Source organism: Notolepis coatsorum, assembly GCF_963971535.1.
Source record: "Notolepis coatsorum genome assembly, chromosome: 5".
NCBI classification, from domain to species: domain Eukaryota; kingdom Metazoa; phylum Chordata; class Actinopteri; order Aulopiformes; family Paralepididae; genus Notolepis; species Notolepis coatsorum.
Genome location: NC_140169.1, coordinates 21,593,568 through 21,604,440, shown reverse-complemented (window position 1 = coordinate 21,604,440; position 10,873 = coordinate 21,593,568). Strand labels below are relative to the sequence as shown.

General features: G+C 44.8%; 1 protein-coding gene across 1 annotated transcript in view; it reads right to left on the bottom strand.

Moving 5' to 3' along the window:
* Positions 1-10,873, bottom strand: part of itprid2 (ITPR interacting domain containing 2) — a 156,647-nt gene that overhangs the window by 41,007 nt on the left and 104,767 nt on the right. The window contains exons 7-10 of the mRNA XM_084314035.1: positions 9,792-9,834; positions 9,536-9,631; positions 6,362-6,509; positions 2,576-2,636 (exon numbers count right to left, since the gene is read on the bottom strand). Of these exons, the coding sequence (XP_084170161.1) occupies positions 2,576-2,636; positions 6,362-6,509; positions 9,536-9,631; positions 9,792-9,834 (348 nt within the window). The remainder of the gene's footprint in view (positions 1-2,575; positions 2,637-6,361; positions 6,510-9,535; positions 9,632-9,791; positions 9,835-10,873) is intronic.

Here is a 10,873-nt window from a genome sequence, read left to right as displayed (position 1 = left end):
TCCCCACCCTTCAGTTTCCCTCCCCGTAATACGGCCAATGTGTATTACTGCGGACGACCCAGCTAAACTGAAAACAATGTGGAGAGCTGGATTCGAACACGCGAACCCAGCGTCTCCACATTGTGGCGAGTGCCTTGCCCACTACACCACCTAGCCGCCCGGGTCTTTCAGACCATTAAGCTGTCCTGCCAACTACCTAATCAGAACTAGAGACAAACGGAGCTTTGTCCTGCCCGGAGAGGGAAAATATATATATTACATAACAAAAACAGGCTAGGCGGTAGAATAGTAGTAGTACACACACGAAAAATACAAGAGTAGTAGTGCAAACTAGTCAGGTAGAACAGTAGTTGTAGTGGTAGTACAGACTAGTCAGGTAGAATAGTAGTAGTGCAGACTAGAGAAGTGGAATAGTAGTAGTGCAGACTAGACAAGTGGAATAGTAGTAGTGCAGACTAGACAAGTGGAATAGTAGTAGCATAGCACAGACTAATCAGGTATAATAGTAGTAGTGCAGACTAGTCAGGTAGAATAGTACTAGTACATACTAGTCAGGTACAATAGTAATAGCAGTAGTACATACTAGTCAGGTATAATAGTAATAGTACATACTAGTCAGGTACAATAGTAATAGCAGTAGTACATACTAGTCAGGTATAATAGTAATAGTACATAGTAGTCAGGTACAACAGTAGTAGTACATACTAGTCAGGTATAATAGTAGTAGTACATACTGTACTAATCAGGTATAATAGTAGTAGTGCAGACTAGTCAGGTAGAATAGTAATAGTACATACTGTACTAATCAGGTATAATAGTAATAGTACATACTGTACTAATCAGGTATAATAGTAGTAGTACATACTAGTCAGGTAGAATAGTAATAGTACATACTGTACTAGTCAGGTATAATAGTAGTAGTACATACTAGTCAGGTAGAATAGTAATAGTACATACTGTACTAATCAGGTATAATAGTAATAGTACATACTGTACTAATCAGGTAGAATAGTAGTAGTGCAGACTAGTCAGGTATAATAGTAGTAGTACATAGTAGTCAGGTACAACAGCAGTAGTACATACTAGTCAGGTAGTATAGTAGTTGTACATACTAGTCAGGTACAATAGTAGTAGTACATACTAGTCAGGTACAATAGTAATAGTAGTAGTACATACTAGTCAGGTAGTATAGTAGTAGTACATACCAGTCAGGTAGAATAGTAATAGTACATACTAGTCAGGTAGAATAGTAATAGTACATAATAGTCAGGTACAATAGTAATAGTACATACTAGTCAGGTACAATAGTAGTAGTAGTACATACTAGTCAGGTACAATAGTAATAGTAGTAGTACATACTAGTCAGGTAGTATAGTAGTACATACTAGTCAGGTAGAATAGTAATAGTACATACTGTACTAGTCAGGTATAATAGTAGTAGTACATACTAGTCAGGTAGAATAGTAATAGTACATACTGTACTAATCAGGTATAATAGTAATAGTACATACTGTACTAATCAGGTAGAATAGTAGTAGTGCAGACTAGTCAGGTATAATAGTAGTAGTACATAGTAGTCAGGTACAACAGCAGTAGTACATACTAGTCAGGTAGTATAGTAGTTGTACATACTAGTCAGGTACAATAGTAGTAGTACATACTAGTCAGGTACAATAGTAATAGTAGTAGTACATACTAGTCAGGTAGTATAGTAGTAGTACATACCAGTCAGGTAGAATAGTAATAGTACATACTAGTCAGGTAGAATAGTAATAGTACATAATAGTCAGGTACAATAGTAATAGTACATACTAGTCAGGTACAATAGTAGTAGTAGTACATACTAGTCAGGTACAATAGTAATAGTAGTAGTACATACTAGTCAGGTAGTATAGTAGTACATACTAGTCAGGTAGAATAGTAATAGTACATACTAGTCAGGTAGAATAGTAATAGTACATACTAGTCAGTTACAATAGTAATAGTACATACTAGTCAGGTAGTATAGTAATAGTACATACTAGTTAGGGAGAATAGTAATAGTACATACTAGTCAGGTACAATAGTAATAGTACATAGTAGTCAGGTAGAATAGTAATAGTACATACTAGTCAGGTACAATAGTAATAGTACATACTAGTCAGGTACAATAGTAATAGTACATACTAGTCAGGTACAATAGTAATAGTAGTAGTACATACTAGTCAGGTAGTATAGTAGTAGTACATACTAGTCAGGTAGTATAGTAGTAGTACATACTAGTCAGGTAGTATAGTAGTAGTACATACTAGTCAGGTAGTATAGTAGTACATACTAGTCAGGTAGAATAGTAATAGTACATACTAGTCAGGTACAATAGTAATAGTACATACTAGTCAGGTAGAATAGTAATAGTACATAGTAGTCAGGTACAACAGCAGTAGTATATACTAGTCAGGTAGAATAGTAATAGTACATAGTAGTCAGGTACAACAGCAGTAGTACATACTAGTCAGGTAGAATAGTAATAGTACATAGTAGTCAGGTACAACAGCAGTAGTACATAGTAGTCAGGTACAACCGTAGTAGTACATACTAGTCAGGGCGTAGTTGGGGTTTTCCACCTCCATGCGCTGCAGCTGTGCTCCCAGGTAGACCTACAACACAAGTTCAAGTTCTTTAATAGTTGTCATACAGAAGTACAGAATACTTTCATACAAAATGCTTCTTACTGTTACGCTCCAGAGACTGTGCTAGACAAGATAGTATCAAATAACATAATAACATAATATAGCATGAATTTAGAAGAAGAAAAATGAGGTCACAGTGTTCGGTATAGACATATGTACAATGTTCTGAGTTACCATATAATATACAATACACAATACTATGCAGTGTACTAATGTACAGTACTATCTAGTGCAAAGCAGAAATGGGATGAGGTACAATTTTAGGTACAATTTACAGTAAGGTGTACGAGTTGTAGTGCAATCCTTCATCCATAAATATAAAGTGTGGGGAGTGGGTGCTACAGTGTGTTTGTTTAAAGTGGGTGTGTGCTATAAAGTGTGTGGAGTGGGTGCTACAGTGTGTTTGTTTAAAGTGAGTGTGTGCGTGTGGATGTGTGTGCTATGTGCGTTTGGTGGTTGTTGTTGTGTAGTGTTCATTCATTGTTCGTTTAGCAGCCTGATGGCCTGGGGATAGAAGCTTCTTCTGAGTCTTTCCGTGCTCGCCTTGAGACTCCGGTATCGCTTGCCTGACCGCAGCAGTTCAAAGAGGCAGTTGTTCGGGTGACTGGAGTCTTTAATGATTCTCTTAGCCTTGCCCTTGCAACGCTTGTAGTAAATGTTCTGGAGGGTGGGGAGCCCCCCTCCAATTGTGCGTTCGGCTGAACGTGTCACTCTTTGTAGTCTGCTTCGGTCTTGTGCAGTGCTATTCCCAAACCAGGAGGTGATGTTGCCGGTCAAGATGCTCTCTATTGTACATGAGTAGAAGTTCTTAAGGATCTTCTGGCTGACTTGGAACTTCCTTAGGCGCCTGAGGAAGTAGAGGCGTTGTCGTGCCTTCTTCACAACACTGTCAATGTGTGTGGTCCATGTCAAGTCCTCGGATATGTAGGCTCCGAGGTACTTAAAGCTGTTGACTCTCTCAACCGGTGCCCCGTCGATGCTGAGGGGGCTGTAGTCCTTGACCCCGACCTCCTGAAGTCCACAATCATCTCCTTTGTTTTGCTGACGTTCAGGGAGAGGCTGTTTTCCTGGCACCATCCCGCCAGGACCTTGACCTCTTCCAGGTAGGCCCTCTCGTCGTTGGCAGAGATCAGGCCCACCACCACTGTGTCGTCAGCAAATTTGATGATTGTATTGCTACTCCGCTGAGCCACACAGTCGTGTGTGTACAGGGAGTAGAGGAGGGGACTCAGAACACAGCCCTGGGGGGCCCCTATGTTGAGGGTGATGGATGAGGAGGTGCAGTTGCCTGCTCTCACCACCTGGGGTCTGCCAGTCAGGAAGTCCAAGACCCACTGGCAGAGGTCATAGCCCAAGCCCAGGTCCCTGAGCTTGGCTATGAGTATGGAGGGGACTATGGTATTGAATGCCGAGCTGTAGTCGATGAATAGCATTCTCACATAGTTCCCCTGCCTCTTGTCCAGGTGTGATGCTGCTGTGTGCAGCACATGGGCTATGGCGTCCTCCGTGGACCTGTTGGGGCGGTACGCAAATTGCAGGGGGTCCATGTTGATGGGGAGGGAGGAGCAGATGTAGCCCTTTACTAGCTTCTCAAAGCACTTCATGGCTATGGAGGTGAGAGCTACAGGGCGGTAGTCGTTGAGGCAAGCAGGCTTGGATTTTTTGGGTACAGGGATAATAGTGGACTTCTTCAGGCAGGTGGGGATGACAGCCTGTTCTAAGGACAGGTTAAATATGTCAGTGAATACTGGGGCCAGTTGGTCGGCACAGACTTTTAGGACGCGGCCGGGGATGCCGTCCGGACCTGCTGCCTTCCTGATATTCACTTTTTTAAAGGTCCGCCTCACCTCATGCTCTGTTACCCTGAACACTGCGCCTCCATCAGCAGCCGACCCCCCCCCCCCATTGCCGAGGCTTGTGAGCTGGTGTTGTTATTACCAGCATCAAACCTCGCATAGAAGGTATTGAGGTCATTTGCTAAGGAGATGTCACTGTTCAGTTTGAGGGAGGCGCCTTTGTAGTCTGTCATCGTTTTGAGCCCCTGCCACATAGCTCTAGAGTCAGCTTGTTCAAACTGGAGTTCAATTTTATCCCTGTAGCGCCGTTTGGCCTCTGACACTGTCCTCCTTACGTTGTATCGCGCCACCTTGTGGTCATTCATGTTGCCTGCCACTAGGCCGTCGTTGTATGCTTTGGTGCGCTCTCTCAGAGCTTCACGGACGGATTTGTCTACCCAGGGTTTTTGATTTGGGTAAACTTTCATTTTGGTAGTGGGGATTGTTTCTTTCACCCTAGTACAAACATAGTCCAGCACTGTTTCCGTGTAGACATTAATGTTATCTGTGTCGCGGAACACATTCCAGTCTGTGTAGTGAAACACTGACCGGAGCGTCTCCTCTGACGTCAAATCCCATTTCTGCACCTCTCGCGAGACTACAGGAGTACTTTTAATTCTCTGTTTGTACTTTGGTGAAAGAAAGATGGACGCGTGATCTGATTTACCAAAGCCACTATCAGAATGAGCCTTGTAGCCACCTTTAAATTGCGTGTAACAGTGATCTAGGATGTTACCGCCTCTGATGTTGCAAGTCACATGCTGATAGAAGTCAGGCAATACCTTTCTCAGATTGGCGCTATTGAAATCTCCCAGCACTAAAATGGCGGCGTTAACATTCGCCACTTGTATTCTATTTACCTCGTTGTGGAGTCTGGAGAGCGCAACCTTGTTGCTGGCTTGCGGTGGAATATACACTCCGATCAGGGCGATCGCCGTTAACTCCCTCGGGAGGAAGAAAGGACGACACTTGATGGTTATATATTCCAGTTCTGGGGAGCAGTGGTTGGATAATTCCTTCACGTTAGTTGGATCGCTCCAATTTTTGTTAAACATGAAGGCAATACCTCCTCCACGTTGTTTACCGGACTCTGCTGATGTCCGATCCTTGCGATGGATAAAGAAGTGATCTGCCGGTTGAATCGCGTGGTCTGGAACCTCCGGTGTGAGCCATGTTTCGGTGAAGCAGAGGATGTTGCAGTCCCTAACGTCTCTTTGATATTGAATCCTTGCTCGGATGTCATCCAGTTTATTGTCAATTGATTGTACATTGGCTAGCAATATACTGGGCAGTGGTGTACGGTGGCGTCTGGATCTCAGCCTGTTACGGATCCCAGCCCTCTTTCCTCGTCGTCTGGGTCCTCTTTTCCTGGGATCTAGGAACAAAGGATCTGGTCCTAATCTCCGGAGAATTTCTTCAGGCCATTGATGCGGTTCGGAAAGCTGGTCCAGTGAGTAATCCAGTTGGTAAGTTTCCCGTAATCCAATGTCTATGAGTGACTGACGGTCATATACATTAAATGCACCAACAGTTGGTACGAACAAAACTCTAAAAACTATAAATATTAACAAAAGTAAACACAGTCTCGACGGAGCGCACAGACAGGCAGCCGTTCGTTGCGGCGCCATCTCTACTACACAAAGACAGAGACTGTAGTACAATCTCTAGGTAACAGCTCGTCAAGAAGGCTTGGTTGATATTGAAACTCCCCTACTGACAATATTGCTTTAAAGGTGCAAACATTATTGGAAATGCACTTACTGTCTTCTCCAGATAGATAGTACCAACAGCACACTACTACTGTACTATTACTACTCAGTACTACCACTACTTCTACTAGTACTAACAGCACAGTACCTTTATGTCAATGCCGCGGGCTTCTGAAAGGTTGCTGAAAAACCTGGAGGGAACCTTGGAGGCCAGATCAGGTTCCTCTCGACCAAAACCAAGATTATAAAGAATCTCCTCTGGATCCTCCTCATACAGATCCAATAACTCTGACATACTAGATAGAGAGATAGAGATAGAGATAGAGATAGAGATATTAGAAAAGAAGGGAAGAGAAGAGAAGGATATTTACTGGGGTAGTTCCTTTATTGATCTGTTTGGGGAAATTCAGGTGTCATAGCAGCATGGGGGATGGGAAGTACAGACATGGGCAGGGTAATAGAAAGACAATAAATATTTTATCTTAATATAATAATGAGAAAAGTAAACAGCAAATAAGGGTCTGTATGCCCTATCGGTCATACTATACATTATAATTAGGGATGCCGATATTATCGGCCTACCGATATTATCGGCCGATATCGGCATTAAAATGTGATATCGGAAAATATCGGTATCCGTTTTCAAAATTATTTTATTTTTATTTAATTTTTTTACATTTCTATAACCTTTATTTACCCAGGCAAGCAAGTAAGAACAAATTCTGAATTTATTTATTGTCAAAAGTATGCATAATGTTGTGTTAATTCCACAAGAGATATGTAATGTTAATTACCTGAAATTATTCAATTTTGGGGGGGGGGGGGGGGGGGGGACCCTGCATATATCGGTATCGGTTGATATCGGTATCGGAAGTTAAGAGTTGGACAATATCGGTATAGGTAAAAAAGCCAATATCGAGCATCCCTAATTATAATAATAATAATAATACATTCTATTTATAAAGCACTTTTCAGGAACCCAAAGACGCTGACAATGAGCAAAACAAATGAAGAAACAAAGAAACAAAGAACCACAGGGAATAAACAACAGTATGAAAACGCAGGACATACACGGGTAACAAGTAACAGATACAAAGTCCAGTAGGGGAACAGTCAGGGAAGTAAGGAAACCGAGGGGAGGTGGGGGGGGGGCAGGAGAGGGAGAGAAAGTAGGGAAGGGGAAGGGGAGGTGGTAGGTTGGAGGAGGGTGGTTATGGGTAGGGAAGGTTGTATGCTTGGGAGAACAGGTACCGGTAGGTTTTTAGTCAGGATTTGAAGGTGGAGAGTGAGGGAGAGTCTCGGACAGTCTGAGGGAGGGTGTTCCACAGTCTGGGTGCAACTCGTGAAAAAGCCCGGTCACCAAAACTTTTAAGTTTGGATGACGGGACAGTGAGGGAAACAGTGGAAGAGGACCGGAGGGAACGGGTGAAGCGGTAGGGGAGAAGGAGGTCAGTTAGGTAGGGCGGGGCCAGGCTGTGGAGGGCTTTGAAGGTGAAGAGTAGTGTTTTGAAGTTGATGCGTTCCTTGATCGGGAGCCAATGGAGGGAGTGGAGGACAGGAGTGATGTGTTCACGGGACCGAGTGTTAGTGAGGAGGCGGGCGGCTGAGTTTTGGACCATCTGCAGTTTGTGGACGGAGCGGGAGGTGATGCCAGTGAGGAGGGAGTTACAATAGTCCAGGCGGGAGGAGATGAAGGCGTGTATGAGAGATTCAGCAGCAGGGGGGGGGGGGGGGAGGCAGTGATGGATTTTTGGCAATGATGCAGAGGTGAAAGTAAGATGTTTTTACAATGGAGTGGACATGGGGGTCAAATGAGAGGGTGGGGTCGAGGATGACACAGAGGTTGCGAACTAGGGAGGAAGGGGTGATGGTGGAGTCATTGATAGTGAGTGTGATGGGTCCGGATCTGGTGAGGGTGGTTTTGGTGCCGATGATGAAAAGTTCCGTCTTGTCACCGTTTAATTTGAGGAGGTTATGGGTCATCCAGGTTTGGAGTTCAGTGATGCAGGATTCGATGTGACTGAGGGGAGGGCTGTGGGGGGATTGTGTACTGATGTAAATTTGGGTGTCATCAGCGTAGCAGTGGAAGTTGAGGTGATATTTACGTATGTGACCGAGGGGGAGAATGTAGCAGATGAAGAGCAGGGGGCCGAGGACTGAGCCTTGGGGGACCCCCTGTGTGACTGGGGAGGGGGAAGAGGTGTGGCCGGAGAGGGAGATGAATTGATGTCAGTCAGTGAGATAGGAGGAAAACCAGTCAAGTGCTGTGCCCTCAACACCCAGTTGGTGCAGCCTTTGGAGGAGGATGGAGTGACACATTGTGTCAAAGGCTGCACTAAGATCGAGTAGGATCAGGATGTTGAGGGCACCAGCATCAGCGGAGATGAGGAGGTCGTTGATGATGACTTTGACCAGTGCAGTTTCGGTGCTGTGAGCAGGACAGAAGCCAGACTGAAGGGGTTCATAGAGTCCATGCAGGGTTTAGTGATCTCAAGCTGCTGGCAGCAGTCCATTTTGGTTGTAGAGCCTAATGGCTGGTGGCCTAGGCAGTTAGTGTAGTGTCGGGTATGAGTCTGTGGCTGAACATGATCCTCATCTTGGCTAGCTTCATATAGATTGGGTGGGAGGGGTTCTCCAGGATAACGTCCATCTTATTTCTCATCCTCCTCTCTGTCACTACCTTGACTCCCACCACGGAGCTCGTCTTCATCACCAGCTTGTTCAGTTTGTTGGTGTCCCTTGAGTTGATGTTACACCCCCCCCCCCCCCCCCCCCCCCCCAGCATACTATGGCAAAAAAAGGACACTGGCTACTACAGACTGGTAAAACTACTGCAACAGTCAACCTGCTCTGTCCCTTCCTGTAGAGGGCCTCTGTGTTGTCCGACCAGTCTAGTTTGTTGTTCAAGTGTACTCCGAGAAACTTGTCCCCTCAGCTGGTGATGGGAGTTGGGGGCCTCTTCCTGCCTCTCTGGTAATCCACCACCAGCTCCTTAGTCTTGCTGATGTGGAGTTGGAGGTGGTTGCTGTCTCTCCACCCTACAAAGGTCTCCGCCAGGGCTCTGTACTCATCCTCATTGTCGTCTGTGATGTAACTTACGATGGAGAACTTCTGTAGGTAGCACCCACTCAAGTCTTAGCAGAAGTCAGAGGTGTAGAGGGTGAACAGGAAGGGTGACCGCACAATTGTTTGGGGGGCCGGTGTTGCTCACCAGCACATCTGACTGACTGCCCTGTAGTCTGATGTACTGTGGTCTGTTGGTGAGGTAGTCAGTGATACGGGCAACCAAGCCATGGTAGTATTAGATAGGTAGTAAACTGACCTGGAGACGGCGCTACTCTTGCCAGACCCAGTAGAGTTCATACTCCTTCCCTTCTCTTTAAATTGACTTCTCTTCTCCTGTGCAGGAAGACCATAACTATACACACACACATAATGGTTATGTTAAGCCAGAATTTAGACTTTTAACTTTATTAATTCAGAGATGAGGAGGAGATGAGGGGAGGAGGGGCATGAGGAAGATAGGAGAGAGGAGATGAGATGAGGAGAGAGGAGGGATGAGGAAGTGAAGATCTTACCTGGGTGTTTCAGATTTTGTACTGCTGGACTGAAGGTGATTGGCTAGAGAGAGATACAGAGAGAGAGATACAGAGAGAGAGAGATACAGAGAGAGAGAGAGAGATAGATACACAGAGAGAGAGAGAGATACAGAGAGAGAGATAGATACAGAGAGATTTTTTTTTGATTTTTATAAAACGTTATTTTTTACTAAAACTACAAAGATGCAACAAAACGTTCAAAATTAAAATACCCTACAAACTCAAAAACAAAACAAAAAAACACAAAAAAAACAAACAAACAAAACAAACAAACACACAAAAACAAAACAAACAAAAAAACAATTAGGGACAATGATGCTGAAACTGAACCAAATGTCACTTGAATTTCCTCCCATAGGGAAAAAAACCTAAATGATCCAAAGTTCTGGGCGTATCAGAGAGAGAGACACCGGAGAGGCACTGTAGAAACCGTAGTCCTGAGAAGAGCGTCTCTAGCTCACTTTCCCGTGTGGTACAACACATCAGGCCTTTGTGCGTGTCCGACAGACTTCAGTCAAAGCCTATCCGTGGATAAACAGGGCCGCCCTGTCAGCTGACCATCCTCCTTCAGCCTTATACATTTGAGATGCACTCTGGACGACATCCTCATCAGACAGTATGTTACCCTTGTCTCCCCGTCCGAGGCCGCCTTTCCTCCCTGGTTCAGATGCCGCTCCAACATCACCACCACTCCCCGTGCGGAGACTGGCAGCCCCCAGTGACTTCCCATCGAGCAGTCTGATTCGAGAGCTCAAGACCCTGATGAAACCCATTCCAAACATCGGGTAGAAATTAACCAGCAAAGTCCGCTTTACCATCACCCTCCAAGGCTGAATCAGGAAACCGTTTATTTCGGCGTAGAACGTGATGAGCCCCACAGTCATACCTTCCAACCCTTGAACAAGGTAGCGGTGCCGGTAACATAAAAAGACGGCAGAGACAACATCCCCCATGACGACTCTGATGAAAGGTCTGCCGAAGGAGTAATGCGTGGCCTTCCCATCGGGCATGAAAACGATACGCCCCGCTCCTGTCTCTGAATCCTCCATAGTCCCAGTCTT